Consider the following 16,110-nt stretch of genomic DNA (forward strand, 5'->3'; position numbering starts at 1 on the left):
TACAAATATAGAAGCTAAACAAAACCCCAGAAACCTGCTTTCAGCCAGCCGGGATCTCAGAGCTGGAGTTGAAACAGTGTTTCAATTATAGAACCCAAACAAACCAGATACCTGCTTTCAGCAGCCGAGGCCTAAGAGCTGGAGCCAAGCCTCAGAGCGAAAGCTGACCCAGAATAAAAAGAAAAAAAGGAGCAGTTGGGAGCTTCAGTCACCCGCCAGCCTGAAAACAGCCCTCAGCCCCTCACCCAGGCTGGCCAGGCACCCCAGTGGGGACCCCCACCCTGATCCAGGACACCCTTCAGGGCAAACCAGCCGGCCCCCACCCGTGCACCAGGCCTCTATCCTATATAGTAAAAGGGTACTATGCCTCCCAGCACCGGGATCAGCGAAGCCACGAGGCCTCCCAGCACCGGGATCAGCGTGACGGGGGCAGCACCCAAACCTCCTGATCGCCCTGCAGCTCTGTGTGTGACAGCGGGCGGGGCTACAACCTCCCTATCCGCCCTGCTCTGTTTGTGACAGGGAAGGCGCACCAACCCCCTGATCAGCCCTGCTCTGTGCCTAATAGGGGGGAGCTCCCCAACCCCGATAGCCCTGCGGCTCTGTGTGTGACAGGGTGAGGCGCCCCAACCCCCTAATCAGCCCTGCTCTGTGTGTGACAGGGTGCGGCGCCCCAACCCCCCCCCCCCGCCCCCACGGGCCCTGTTCTGTGTGTCACGGGGTAGAGCCATAACCTCCCCATCGGCCCTACCCTGAGTGTGAGAGTGGCAGCGCCCCAACCCCCTGATTGGCCCTGCTCTGAGGGTGATAGAGGGCGATGCACCAACCGCCCCCCACACGCCCTGCTTTGTGTGTGACGGGGTAGAGCCATAACCTCCCCATCGGCCCTGCCCTGAGTGTGACAGGGTGCGGCGCCCCAAACCCCTTATCTGCCCTGCTCTGTGTGTGACGGGGGCGGTGTCCCAACTCCCCTATCAGCCCTACTCTGTGAGTAACAGGGTGGAGTTCCTCAACTCCCTGATCAGCCCTGCTCTGTGCATGACAGGGGGGAGCTCCCCAACCCCCTGATGGGCCCTGCTCTGTGCATGACAGGGGGGAGCTCCCCAACCCCCTGATCGACCCTGCTCTGTGCGTGACAGGGTACGGAGCCCCAACCCCCCTGATGGGCCCTGCTCTGTGAGTGACAGGGGGCAGCGCCCCAATCCCCTGATTGGCCCTGCTCTGTGCGTGACAGAGGGTGGCGCCGCAACCTCCCCATCGACCCTGCCTTGAGTGTGACAGGGGGCGGTGCCCCAACCCCCCAATCGGCCCTACCCTGAGCGTGACTGAGGGTGGCATCGCAACCTCCCGATCCACCCTGCTCTGTGCATGACAGGGGGCGGCGCCCCAACTCCCCAATCGGCCCTGCTCTGAGCCCGACCAGGGGCTGCACCTAGGGAATGGGCCTGCCCTCTGCCACCCGGGAGCAGCCCTAAGCCAGCAGGTCGTTATCTCCCAAGGGGTCCCAGACTGCGAGAGGGCACAGTCCAGGCTGAGGGACACCCCCTGTCCCCCGAGTGCACAAATTTTTGTGCACCGGGCCTCTAGTCTATATATAAAAGGCTAATACGCAAAGGGTCCCCTTGAGAGTTCGACCAGGAGTTCGATCACTTGCTATGACATGCGCTAACCACCAGGGGGAAGCGCGGAACAAAGGAGAGCCCCGGCCAGCAGCTGGCAGCCAGGGTAGGGAGGCCCTGGCTAGCAGCCAGAAGGAAGGCCCGGGCAACAGCCAAAAGGCCACAATCAGCCCTGATCGCCGGCCAGGCCTACAGACCATATCCATGCATGAATTTTGTGCACCAGGCCTCTAGTGCATGAAATATTAACAATGAGGAGATAAGTTAACAGAGAAAGATTAGAATAGCAGGAAGTTACATAATTAAGACAGGAATATTCAGGGTATAAACATGGCCCCACAAAATGCCCTGACAATGAAAAACCTCTCATCATCACTCAAACTTTTATTTTTCCTGCTAATCATATACATCTTGCTTCAGGTAAGAATATATATATATAAGCTGTACAAGTTATCTGGCAGTGATTTCACAAGCCAGTGATTTCACAATATAATTTTTTTTAATTATGTTTTACATTGAATATTTGTGCATAGTGACTTTAACCTACCTAGAACTTTGGTCCTCAAAAGAATATGCACATAACTCAACACGTTCAATTTTTTCTGGCACTGAAGAACTCATGATTATTGGCACTGAAACAAAACGTTGATAGTGTTCCAACATTCTTGTTATTTTTTCTTTGCTTACCCCATGAATATTACGCCTAAAAAATCCAGATGAGAAAAAGATAAGGATATTAGAAATTAAGCTTTTAAAACAATCAGAAAAAATAATGTCATAAAAAACAATATATTTATAATGCATAAAAATAACAAAGCTGGTTTATTATGAATAACATATACTATTTGAATCTAATTTTCATTTTATTCAGGATGTCTTAAATTATCATTTTCTTAAATCATTCCATATAATCTTTTCCAAATAACCTTTATCAATTTGGGGGAAAAATGCGCAGATCCTACTAACTTTAAAAGTTATTCTCAAGCTCTGCAAAAAAAAAAAAAAAAAAAAAAAAAAAAAAAGAATCTCATAAGAATATGACCATCATTTCAAGGTTTTAATTAATATTAAATAGTGAGTAAAAAAATTCCAGACTAGATGTTCCAAAGGACCCTCCTGCTGCAAAACCTGAAACCTAACTAAATTAAAGCAAGCATACATTTTAATACATTTTAAGTTCAAACAAAGAAAAATAAATCCTAATATTTAAAATCTCAGATGTCCAAATATGAAGTTTGTTATAGTTGTGACTTCACTCATGATGGTTTATTTCTTGGTGTGTTTTTGTTTATGAGCTTATATTTAATGGAACCTAACATGCTCAGATCTTTAGGGCTTAAACTGGGAGTGCTTTCATTCATGCAGTATCTGAAATTGCATCTTCCAGGACACTATGCTTTAGTCTTATTTAAAGAAAGCATCTTACTTGCAACTCCTGTCTAAGGTTGGGTCCAAGGCTTAGGGTCTGGATCCATGGCTAATATTAACATTTGCCACCTGGAAAATCTGGCTTTCATATTTACCTACCTCGATCTTGTCTGGTTTCAGATCACAGAGAAGCAAAGAGAAAATATGAAAGGAAAGTTAAGAGACATAGACATTGAGGACAGAGCAAAAGGTCTAGTATACGTTTAATCCAAGTCCCAGAAAGAGAAATGAGAGTACATGGGACAGAAGCGATTTAAAGAAAAATGGCTGCGAATTTTCCAGAACTGATGAAAAAAATCAAGCCCGTGATCTCAGAAGCCCAACAAATCCCATAAAAGATAAATAATAAGAAATCCACAACTAGAAACATAGTACTGAAATTGTCATTCAAAGATAAAGAGATGATGTCGAAAGCAACCGGAAATTAAAAAACAAAAAAGTCACCTACAAAAAAATTAAAATTACAACTAACTTTACAACAAAAATGGAAGTCAAAGAGAGTCAAATGTTATCTTCAATAACAGAAACTGTCCATCTAGAATTTATACATTAGCAAAAGTACTTTAAAAGAATGAGGACAATAATAGGATTTTCAGATTAAAAAAAAAAAAGTGTGACATAAAGCAGGCCTACACTGTAAAGAAAATCCTAAAAGATCAATGTCAGGCAGAAGGAAATTCCCAGATGAAAGATCTATACTGAAAGAAAAATTAAGCACAAAGTGCTAACTCCTTGAGTAAAAACAAACAGTATCTGTACATTCTGGATAATCACAGCATGAAAGTTGGAAGAGAGGTATTCACAGCATGTAAATGTATTAGAGTTAAAATGTTTAGAGGAGTAAAGCTAAGAAAATGCTTCAACTTTAAAATTTGCATGATAAAATTTTCAATGTAACACTAGAAAAATAAAAATACATAAAATTTCCAAATTAGCACAGAAGAAAAAAATAAATAAGAGAATTTGCATACAATAAAAAAATAATAAAACATGATAGGAAAAAAATTTCAAATATATAATTTTCTGTGATAGAAGATAAAACAATCACAGAAAAGGTGAGATAAATAGAAAGCAGAGACAGTAAGAAGCAAAACCAATTATATGAAAAACCAAAATAACCATAAAAGAACTAACAATTAAAAGCCAAAGATAAACAGAGTGGATTTATTAAAAACCCAACCATACTGGTTATAAGAAATATACCTAAACACAAAGATACTGAAAGGTTGAAAATGAAAGTATAGAAAAAAAAAATCACACTCAAATATAACTAAAAAGAAGCTGGTGAAATTCTGTTAGTATTAGACAAATTAGATTTTGTAACAAAAATTAATATTAAGAAAAAGAGAAAATTGCTAAACAAAGATAAAATATTCAATAATCAGAGGTATATAAAAATCTTAAGCTTCTATACACTTCAAAATACATCCTCAGAATATATAGAGTGAAAATAGGCAAAGTTATAAGGAGAAACTAACATATTCAACACAATATAGAGAGATTTCAACACATCTCTCTCACAGATTTCCTCATATTAATCCATCAAGCAAAGTTTTAAAAATAAAAATAAAGCTATGGGAGATGTGAACAACAGAATAAAAATATATTAACACACCATAACCAGTATACATTCTTATCAAGCAAATGTAAAACATTTATTTAAAAAACTGACAATGAACTAGACCATAAATACATTTTTTAAAATATCTCGTAATTGGTATCACACAAACTGCATAATCTTACCTACTGAAGTTGAAAACAAATTTTTTTAAGATAAATTTAAAAACCATCTGTTCAGGAATTTAAAAGCATAGTTCTAAATAACCCAAGGGCTAAAGAATAAAATTAATCATAATGTGAATTAAAAAACAAATGGCAAAAAGAAAATATTATATATTAAAATTCTGGGAGCAGCTAACATAGTACCCAGTGAAATTTATAGCACCAAATTATATTACAAAGTGACCTAAACTTTCAAGTAAAGACTTTTTTAAAATACAAGAATATACAAAGCAAAATAAATTTTTTGAAAAGCACAGATAGAATAAAAGAGAAGCAGAAATATAAAAAATTAAATATAAAACAACTTATAATAGAAAGATCAATCAAGCAAAGTTATTTGAAAAGGCTAATAAAAAGTCTGATCTCTGGTGAGAATAATCAAGAAAAAAGAAGGGAGATACACATAAACATATTAAGATGAGAAGGGGAACTTAAGTATAGATACAGCAGAGATGTAAATGGTAAGAGAATACGATAATTGTTTTAATAGTCTTAATAAATTTGAAAACTTTGGTGTAATGGAAAAATTTCAACTGAACCTTCTCAGAAAGAAAACACCAGATCCGGATAGTTTCGTAAGTAAATGCTATCAAATATTCAAACTTACATATACTCATAAAAGAGAAAAAGAAGAACTACTTCCCAACCAATTTTATGAACTTAAAACCATGATACCAAAGCCAGGCAAGGCAGGGCAAGGAAGAAAAATATATAGGCTAATCTCACTCATTTATACAGATAATGTATCAAAAGAATAGAAAGAAATAAAGTACTGGTCTATTATATATGGATGAACCTTGAACCATTAAACTAAGTGAAAGATGCCAGATACAAAAGGCCACATATTAGTAGGATTCCATTTATATGCAAAATCCAGAATAGACAATCCACAGAGAAAGAAAAACCAACTAGTGGCTGCCAAAGTGGGGGGGGGGAGGGGGAGGGGGGGACTGGAAGTGACTGATAGCAGGTTCGGGGTTTCTTTTTGAATAGTTGCTCAACATTGTGAATACACTAAAATTAGGTTGTCCTTTAGTTAGTATCGGAATTAGTTAAAATTGCCAAGAGAGTCTGTCCTTGTCCTGAGTTAACATTTTTATTCAAGTCAAACAACCAAACAAAGGGGGGGAGGTGAAATACCTGGACAACTGAACAGCTGGGCATCTGCTACCTTTCCCATCTCTGTCTCCTCACTTCCTTGCAGTATTCTAAGTCACTAGGCAGCTACAATAATTTGTTCCTCCCAGTAGCACAAGGTTCAAGTATGCCAAACCTTAGCATCTGTTCTAGTTTCAGATAATGACATAATATTATTAGTATTAAAGTATTGCCTATATAAGGACAATTGGAATTATTCTGTTAATTAACTCAATTTTAGGAACAAAAAAGATACAAACTCTTCATAAACTGAATAAAAAGCCTATGCTTTTTGATATACAAAATTTGTTATCAATTTTTAAATGGCAAAGCTGCAATCTAATCCATTTTGTTTCATTCATTATTCATAAGGGAGAAAAATCTCAATAGATTTTCTATCACTATCATGAAATAAAAAATATATTAAGTAGTCTCCCAAGTTTTACCTTGCAAGTTCCTTTGGTTTGAACTTCCACCATGTGTCTGGTTCCCGGAAAAGGACTTTATATTTATGCTTTTGAGACTGAAAACAAAAAAGATAAAAGCTTTTATAAATAATTACATCTATGAAACCAAATTCATTGTATCCAATTCAAAGCATGTTAAAACTGAACCCAAAAGCTTATCTAATCTTGGGGGGAGGGGGGGTTGATAATCCTCACCTGAGGACATTTTTCCATTGGTTTTTCTAAAATATATTTGTATTGATTTCAGAGAGGAAGGGATAGCGAAAGAGAATAGAAACATCAATGATGAGAGAATTATTGATTGGATGCCTCCTGCACGCCCCCTACTAGCGATTGAACCCACAACCCAGGCATGTGCCCCTGACCAGAATCAACTGGGGCCCTTTCAGTCCACAGGCCAACTTTCTACCCACTAAGCCAAACCGGTCGGGGCTCCATTAATTTTTAGACAGTGGAAGGGAGGGGGAGAGACAGAGAGAAAGAAACATCAATGTGAGAAAGACACATGAACTGGTTGCCTCCTGCACACACCCAGACAGGACCAGGGAACAAGCTTACAACCAAAGAATGTGCCCTTGACCAAAATCAAACCCAGGACCCTTTAGACCTCAGGCCAAAGCTCTATCTACTGAGCCAAACCCACTTGATGAGTATGTTAAATTGGTAAAATGCACAACCTCTTTGACCCAGCAACTAACTTCCAGAAATTTATGCTACTGATAGTTATAAGAGTGTAAAGATATGTACACAACAGGATATCCAGTTCACCATTATTTGTAACTAGAGGCCCAGTGTACAAAAATTTGTGCACTCAGGGAGAGGGGGGCCCTCAGCCTGGCCTGTGCCCTCTCACAGTCTGGGACCCCTCGGGGGATGACCATCTGCTGGCTTAGGCCTGCTCCCCAGGGGATTGGGCCTAAGCTGGCAGTCAGACATCCCTCTGGCAGCCCGGCAGCCCTCGGGGATGTCCACTTGACAGCGGGGAGCAGGCCTAAACTGCAATCGGACAGCCTTAGCACTGCTAAGGAGGCAGGAGAGGCTCCCACCACCACTGCTGTGCTGGCAGCCATCAGCCTTAGCTTGTGGCTGAGCAGAGCTCCTCCCATGTGAGAGCACCCTGACCACCAGAGGGCAGCTCCTGCATTGAGCGTCTGCCCCCTGGTGGTCAGTGTGTGTCATAGTGACCAGTCATTCCCAGTCCTTCTGCTGTTAGGGTCAGTTTGCATATTACTCTTTTACTATATAGGATAGAGGCCTGGTGCGCGGGTGGGGGCCAGCTGGTTTGCCCTGAAGGGTGTCCCGGATCAGGGTGGGGGTCCCGCTTGGGTGCCTGGCCAGCCTGGATGAGGGGATGATGGCTGTTTGCAGCTGGTCACACCCCCTTCAGGGTGGGGGTCCCCACTGGGGTGCCTGGTCAGTCTGGGTGAGGGGCTGAGGGCTGTTTTCAGGCTGGAGGGTGACTGAAGCTCCCAACCTCTCCTTTTTTTCTTTTTTTTTTTAATTCTGGGATTTATTTACCTTCTATGGCTGTCACTGGAACTGAGAGCCAGCTTTAGCTCTGAGGCTCGGCTCCAGCTCTGAGACCTCGGCTGCTGAAAGCAGGTATCTGGGTTTGTTTACCTTCTATAATTGAAACACTGTTGCAGCTCCAGCTCTGAGGCCCAGCTGGCTGAAAGCAGGTTTCTGGGGTTTGTTTAGCTTCTATAATTGCAACATTGTTTCTTAGAGTGCAGCTCAGAGGCCAGAAGCGGCAGGCGGGGAACCTTGGCTTCCTCCATCACTGGAGCAAGCCTCCTGTTCGCTTCAGCTGCCTGGCTGCCGGCCGCCATCTTGGTTGCCAGTTAATTTGCATATTGCCCTGATTAGCCAATGGGAAGCGTGTCAGAGGTATGGTTAATTACCATGTTTGTCTATTATTAGATAGGATAGCTAAATAAATAAATAAACTCAGTAGATTATGGAACCAGCTAAATAAGTGAGTGTATTTATGAAAATATTATATAATTTTCTAAATTCCATATGTACTAATGAGAAAAGGTCCTGAATATAAACGTTAAGAAAGTAAGATACAGAATTTTCAGCTGGGTAAAAGAGGATTATTCACATGTTTGTACATTAAAAGCATCTAACTCAAAGGAGTAAGATTTTAAGCATTCTTCTTTATGGTTTGAATATTACCATATACATGCATGACTTTTATAATTTCAAAACTATTTAAAATATCTCATTCTATTTTTTGAAACTCTGACTGTAATCTAAAAAGCCAAACCCTACACTTGTGCACTAACTAGATCCATCTCTTCTCTCCATCTCAAGGATAACTGATTTCAGCAATTCTTCCCTCTTTCTAAGGCAACATTAATTGTTCCCTCCTTCTTGAATCAATCCCATCACATTCAGTTTTTTCCCATCTTACTCTTCATCTCACTTCCCCTGCCAGCTATCTTCCTTTATTGTCCTGCTCTTCTTTGTAGGAAAATGTCTCAAAATAATTACTACAATTTCTGTTTACATCTTTGTAAAGAAAAATGAGTAGGTACTCTACGATAAGCAGGAATCCTTTGTACTTCTGCATTGGGAAGAACTAAGGAATCAATTTTGAAAAATTTTCAATTACTATATAAGAAAAAAGGAAAAAGAAAATATTATAGAAGGCTGAAGGCTAAATGGAAATCAAAAACACAGTAATTTGAGGCTGCTTTTATTTTCTAAGTAGGAAAACGAAGTGTTAAAGAACTTTCTCAGATGACACCAAAAAGCCAAGTAAAGTCAACGGGGAAAGCATGACCTTACGGTGATTATATTAGTGTAGGAATTAGAAACTCCTGAAGCCAGAAAGCAAAGCAAATCTCAGTTCCCACTAGACTAAAATGGAGTCTTTGTTTCCTCTATGACCTCTGCACAAAAGTAAAATCACATTGGCTTTCAAAGGACACAATTTTCTTCAGAAAGGTGAAGAATCACACCTTCAAAATAGGACAAGTGCACTATACACAGAAAAGGAGGTAGAGGATAGATGTGTTGAGGACGAAAGAGGAAGGATGACATTCATTCACACAAAAAAACATAAACTGAGCTTTTATGTGCCAGTCATGTGCTAATCTTGGGGGAATAACCAAACAATACTCACAAAAGCTTCATTCATCAATTTACTCAAGGAATGAGTATTTACTATATGCCAACCATAGTGCTATACCTTAGTAATTCAACAACAGTCCCACCCTCAAGAAAATAGAGGTGGCCTAGGGCCAAATTCAGCCCACCAGCCAATATTTATTTGTACAGTCTATGATCTTTAAAAGTTTGTTAAGAGCCCTAGCCGGTTTGGCTCAGTGGATAGAGCATCGGCCTGCTGACCAAAGAGTCCCGGGTTCAATTCCAGTCAAGAGCACATACCTCAGTTGCAGTTGCAAGCTCCTCCCCAGCCTGGGCCCTAGTTGGGGCGCTTGCAGGAGTCAACCAATCGATGTTTCTCTCACATCAATATTTCTCTCTGTCTTTCCCTCTTTCTTCCACTCTCTCTAAAAATCAATGGAAAATATATCCTCAGGTGAGGATTAAAAAAAAAGTTTGCCCTAGCCCAGTGGTGGGCAAACTGCAGCTCGCGAGCCACATGCGGCTCTTTGGCCCCTTGAGTGTGGCTCTTCCACAAAATACTGACTTCTGCACATGGGCCACGAAGTTTCAATCGCACTGTAAGTGTGCGCCCACACATGGTATTTTGTGGAAGAGCCACACTCAAGGGGCCAAAGAGCCGCATGTGGCTCGCGAGCCGCAGTTTGCTGACCACTGCCCTAGTCGGTTTGACTCAGTGAATAGAGCATCCGACTGTGGACTGAAGAATCCCGGGTTCAATTCCCAGTGAGGGCAAATGCCCGGGTTGTGGGCTTAATCCCCAATGTGGGGCGTGCAGGAGGCAGCCTATCAATGATTCTCTCTCACCATTGATGTTTCTATTTCTCTCTCCCACTCCCTCTCCCTTCCTCTCTGAAATCAATAAAAACATGTAAAAAGAAAAAAAGTTTAGAAAGATAAGAAAAAAAAAGAATATGCACTAGAGACAGTACATGGCCTGCAAAACCTAAAATGTTTACTATCTGGAGTTTTGTAAGTTACCCAACCCATGGCATACTGATAAAAAGTGTGTTTAATGATATAACAGAGGTAAGCCAGGGTGCCATGAAAGCAGAAAGATTACCAACTCAGCTTTTTAGTAAGTTAATGAATGCTAACTTCCTGAAAAAAGTGACATCAAAGCTGGGCAAAAAGGAATCTGGCAAATTTGGAGAACTGAAAAGAGGAGTTTACAAAACTCTGAATTTCTCAGACTAGCAAAATTTCAAAAGAAATTTGGGGAATAACAAAGGACAACCAAATTTTGATTTTGCCAATAAGAGCAATAAGAAAAAATATTTAGCCTGCAGACCGAAGGGGCCCGGATTCAATTCTGGTCAAGGGCATGTACCACATTTGCAGGCTTGATTACCGGCCCTGGTCGGGGTGTGTGCGGGAGGCAACTAATAGATATGTATCTCTCACATTAATGCTTCTCTCTCTCTGTCCCTCCCCCTCCCTTCCACTCTCTCTAAAATTCAATGGAAAAATATCCTCATTAACAAAAATACAATCTTTGAATTTAAAAATTGAATCTCAGAAGTTGAAAATTGAAAAAATTTAGCTTTATGAAAAAAACTATTCTGTTTTCCTCATTTTGCTTAAGACCAGAGAAACCTCAGTTACAGACAGTCCATGGACTGCTTTGTTTAAGATTCATTTATGTAATTAACATCCCCAATAATTTGAAACCCACTATTATAAACATATGACAATATAAGGTACAAACCAAAGCAACATATGGCTTCATTTCCCATGCCTGTAGGTTTGTATTATCTATTATTATAGGAGATATCTTCTTTTCAAATGCTTCTTTTGCTGAAAAACACAAATAAACAGAAAATCATTTTTAATAACAATATTAAGTTTGAACTTGGTATTTTAAAAATCTGATAAAAAGTGTGTTGAATGATATAACAGAGGTTTCATAATTGCTTTCATAATTTGAAAGTCACAGATATGTGCTAATTTTACTTACAACTCTACTTCTAAATATCACTTCTGAGTGCACAAAAAATTAAAATGCAGGTAAACATTGAATAATAAACACTAAAGTTATAATCAGAGAAAATTATTAAATAAAAACTGTATCGCCCTAACCAGTTTGACTCAGTGGATAAAGCGTTGGCCTGCAGACTGAAGGGTCCCAGGTTCGATTCCGGTCAAGGGCATGTACCTTGGTTGCAGGCACATCCCCAGTAGGAGGTGTGCAGGAGGCAGCTGATCGATGTTTCTCTCTCATCAATGTTTCTAACATGTTTCTAACTCTCAATCCCTCTCCCTTCCTCTCTGTAAAAAATCAATAAAATATATTTTTTTAAAAACTATATGATCTAAGTTTTACATGTGTGTCACATGTATTAGCAGCATAAATTTTTAAAAAGCTATCATTAAAAATACACTAAAAGCAATAAGGTATCCTGGATAAGATTCTCAAACAAAAACACTTTTGTACAAAAACTAAAATCCAAATAAAGTATGGATTTTATTTAACAGTAATGTACCTGTGATATTATCTATCTATATAAAAGCCTAATATGCAAAACTGTCCCCTCGGATGTTCGACTGGGAGACTGGGAGTTTGATCACTCGCTATGATGTGCGCTGACCACCAGGGGGGCAGCGCGGAATGAAGGAAGGCCCCGGCCAGCAGCCAGAAGGCACCAATCGGCCCTGATCACCCGCCAGGCCTAGGGACCCTACCTATGCATGAATTTCGTGCACCAGGCCTCTAGTGACATATAATAAAAAATAGATATTTGGTCTTCATCCTGTTTCTGGCAAAGATCTCCCAAAACTGTTGGAATTTCCTAAGTGATGAAAGCTTAAAGATGTTTCTTATGTTAATAAAGTGATTTTTGAAAAGCACCTAAGGACGGGGACTGGTTTTCAGTGGAGCTAATTGGTGCTTAGAAGGTTGGAACTTACAGCCTTGGAGTTGGAGAGAGAAGATGAAAATTGAGTTCAACCACCTGTGGCCAATGATTTACTCAATCATGCCTATGTAATGGAGCCTCCATAAAAACCCAAAAGGACTGTTTGTAGAACTTCCAGGTTGGTGAACACCTAAGGATACTGGGAGAGTGGTGAGCCTGGACTCAACTGCATAGACATTCCATGCCTTCTCCCCATACCTTGCCCAGTGGATCTCTTCACCTGGCTATTCCTGAGTTATATCTTTTTTTAATAAATTGATAAACCTGTAAGCACACAGGTTTTCCTGAGTTCTGTGAGACAGTCATGCAAATTAATCAAACCTAAGGAGGGGGGATCACTGGGACTTCTAATTTGTAGCCCATAGGTCAGAAGCACAGGGAACAACCCGAGCTTTCAACTGGCATTTAAAGTGAAGGCAGTCTTGTGAGACTGAGTCTTCTACGTGTGGAATGTGAGTCTATCTCTGGGTAAATAGTGTCAGAATTGAGGTGAATTCTTGGACACCTGGGGAGCCCAACAATTGCTTATTGGTGTAGGGAAGCCTACACACATACACCTACACACACACACACACACACACATGCACGCACACGTTGGAAGTGAGTTCAGAAACCCTTTTCAGTACTACTGTTAACTTCTTAGTCTTGAGAAAGGTACCATGGTTATATCAGATGTTAACGTTAGGAGAAAATGGGTGAATGGTATGCATATAGAAACTCTATACTGCCTTTGCAACCTTTCCATAAATCTAAAATTATTCCAAAACAAAGTTTTAAAACAAAAAATAGAAACAAACACAATCTAAAATGTAAAGCTTTGAAATAAAGTAAACATTATCATACACTGTTGTATAAGCGATTTTCTTATAAAACTACCTTTTTTCCCAAGAAATTACATGACTCAGGGAATTAGTAATGAACCATAATAAATAAGCCTTATAAGGGAATTATTTGCAAAGTTTTAAAAGTTCTGTATACTTTCTTACAACTCAATAATGAAAAGACAAATAATCCAATTTAAAAATGCAAAAGACTTGAACAGACAGCTCTTCAAAGCAGATAAAGAAATGGCCAATAAACACATCATCAGCCAATGGGGAAATGCAAATCAAAACCACAATGACATACCCCTTCACAGCCACCAGGACAGCTACAATCAAAAAGACAGATAATAATGTGTTGGTGATGATGTGGGAAATTTGGAACTACTACTCACAAACTACTACAGGGGAATGTAAAATTGTGCAGTTACTTTGGAAAACAGCTTGGCAGTTCCTAAAAATGTTAGACATACACATGTAAGTTTATAGCAACATTATTCATAATAGCCAAAAGGTGGAAACAACCCAAATGTTCAACAACTAAGTAAATAAATAAAATGTACCATATCTATGCAATGGAATATTATTCAGCCATAAGAAGGAATGAATCTTGAAAACATTATACTAGACCTCATAGTGTGCTCAGTGGTTAGAACGTCAGCCTGCACACTGAAGGGTTGTGGGTTCCATTCCCGGGCAAGGATAGCTACCTGGATTGCAGGTTGGATCCCCAGTCCGGTTGGGACTTGTGCGGGAGGCAAACAATCAATGTGTCTCTCTCACATGAATGTTTCCCTCTCTCACTCTCTCTCTTCCTCTCACTCTCTCTTATCCCCCTCCCTTCTACTCTCTCTAAAATGGAAAAAATATCCTCGTTAGGATTAACAACAAAAAATTGTGCTAACTGAAAGGAGCCAGACACACAAGACCACATATCATATGATTCCATTTATATGAAATATCCTGAATAAGCAAATATATAGAAACAGAGAGTAGACTGATGGTTGCCTAGGCTGTGAGAGGTTGAAAAGAAATGAGGAGTGGCTACCAAGGGGTACAGGATCTTCTTAAAGTGATAAAAATCTTCTAAAATTGATTGTGGTGAGTGCCGTATAACTCTGACTACACTAAACACCATGTGAATTATATCTCAATAAAGTTGTTTAAAAAAAGAGTTCTGCTATTTAAGCATTTTTCATTCTCATCTAACCTTTACAACAATCCTGGGTATTTACCGGTGAAGACACAGGTGGGGCTTAGAGAGCATAGATAACTTCCACAATATCGCACAACTAGTAACTGCCAAATCCAAGACTGCTCTTCACCACATCATACTGTTTCCTTTACTTCTAGTTATGTTGGTATTTTCATATTCTTAAGTTCTCACTTTAATCAAGGGTGGAGCAAAAGGAGGTTTACAGTTGTTTGCATGGAAAATAATACAATATTAATAATACAAAAATAAACTATGTTCTGTGTACTCACAACTGTAAACCTATTTTTGTCCACCCCTGTATTTAGTTCAAGAAGTACAGAAAAATTTAACATCTGAAGATAGTAAACTCAAGTATCTCCTTCATAGTGCATTTACCATAAAAGAAAATTTAAGTAAAATATTGTCTATGTCTTTTTTTTTTTAATTCTTGCTCAAGGACATACTTATTGATTTCAGAAAGGAAAGGAGAAAGAGAAACATCAATGTGAGAGAGAAACATCTATCGGTTGCCTCCCATATGCACCCCAACCAGGGATCGAACCCACAACCTAGGTGTGTGCCCCTAATCGGGAATCGAACCCACAACTTTTCTGGTGTATGGGACAATGCTCCAACCAACCAAGTCACCCGACAGGGCTGTTTATATTACTTAACTATGAATTTCCTATATGAAATTTAAACTATCATGTAACTAACCACTTCATGATAAACCATCTCCAGTGAATAGTTGCACTGCAATAAGAAAGAAATGAAAGTTTTACCTATGATCTCCCTGCAGTTTCAGTTTGAGGATAGCCATTTTTACTCTTACACTATCCTCCATAAAAATTAAACCAAACCAGGAAAGACTGGTTATTAACAATGCAAATTCCATTTTAGGAAACAGGAACCAGAGCATAGCAGACAACTGTAACACAAAAATAGTGACAGTTATAACTAGACATATTTGTTATATATCTAGTTATAAATTAAAGTTAAACAACTTTTTAAAAGTTGGATGTCTCTCAAAACACAAATACTAAGAGAATTTTTTCTACTCTTAATATTCTCTGGATTCTGATGTCTAATCTTACCACGATTCTGGTTCCATTCATGTGCTTCTCCTAAGTACTTTACATCAAACTGGTACTGTCCATTTATGTAAAAATAATCATCAGTACTAAGAATGACTCCACTCGGATTATCCTCTTGCAAAGTCCTGTAAATGATAAATGGATCTTCATTAATTTTTCTTCTAAATTATCTCTATAAATTTAGTGTGCCAAGAACATCCAAAAATATAACATTGATAACTAATTTAATCTGTTAAATTATACAAAGCTAAAATAATTTGGGAGGGGTTTCTGACACCTCTATTCCCAGATTTTGGAATTTATCTTCTACATAATTGAAATACATGCAAAAACTAAACAAAGAAACTCCACTGAAAGTATCACTCTCCTCTCCTTTAAAGTATGTGTAAGCACAGTATATGCAAAGCTAAAATGTCTTTTGAACTTAATTTTTATTACATCCACTAAGTGCCAGGCACTGTTGCAAGCACTGCGCGTGTATCAGTGAACAAAAAGATAAAACTCTTGCATTCGTGGG

The 16,110-nt window shown here is 39.6% G+C and overlaps 1 protein-coding gene across 1 annotated transcript in view; it reads right to left on the reverse strand.

Annotated features, from left to right (window-relative positions):
* Positions 1-16,110, reverse strand: part of N4BP2 (NEDD4 binding protein 2) — a 69,468-nt gene that overhangs the window by 31,643 nt on the left and 21,715 nt on the right. The window contains exons 5-8 of the mRNA XM_081092865.1: positions 15,594-15,718; positions 11,277-11,365; positions 6,413-6,489; positions 2,167-2,322 (exon numbers count right to left, since the gene is read on the reverse strand). Of these exons, the coding sequence (XP_080948991.1) occupies positions 2,167-2,322; positions 6,413-6,489; positions 11,277-11,365; positions 15,594-15,718 (447 nt within the window). The remainder of the gene's footprint in view (positions 1-2,166; positions 2,323-6,412; positions 6,490-11,276; positions 11,366-15,593; positions 15,719-16,110) is intronic.

The sequence above is a fragment of the Myotis nattereri genome, assembly GCF_964212035.1.
Source record: "Myotis nattereri genome assembly, chromosome: 1".
Taxonomy (NCBI): Eukaryota; Metazoa; Chordata; class Mammalia; order Chiroptera; family Vespertilionidae; genus Myotis; species Myotis nattereri.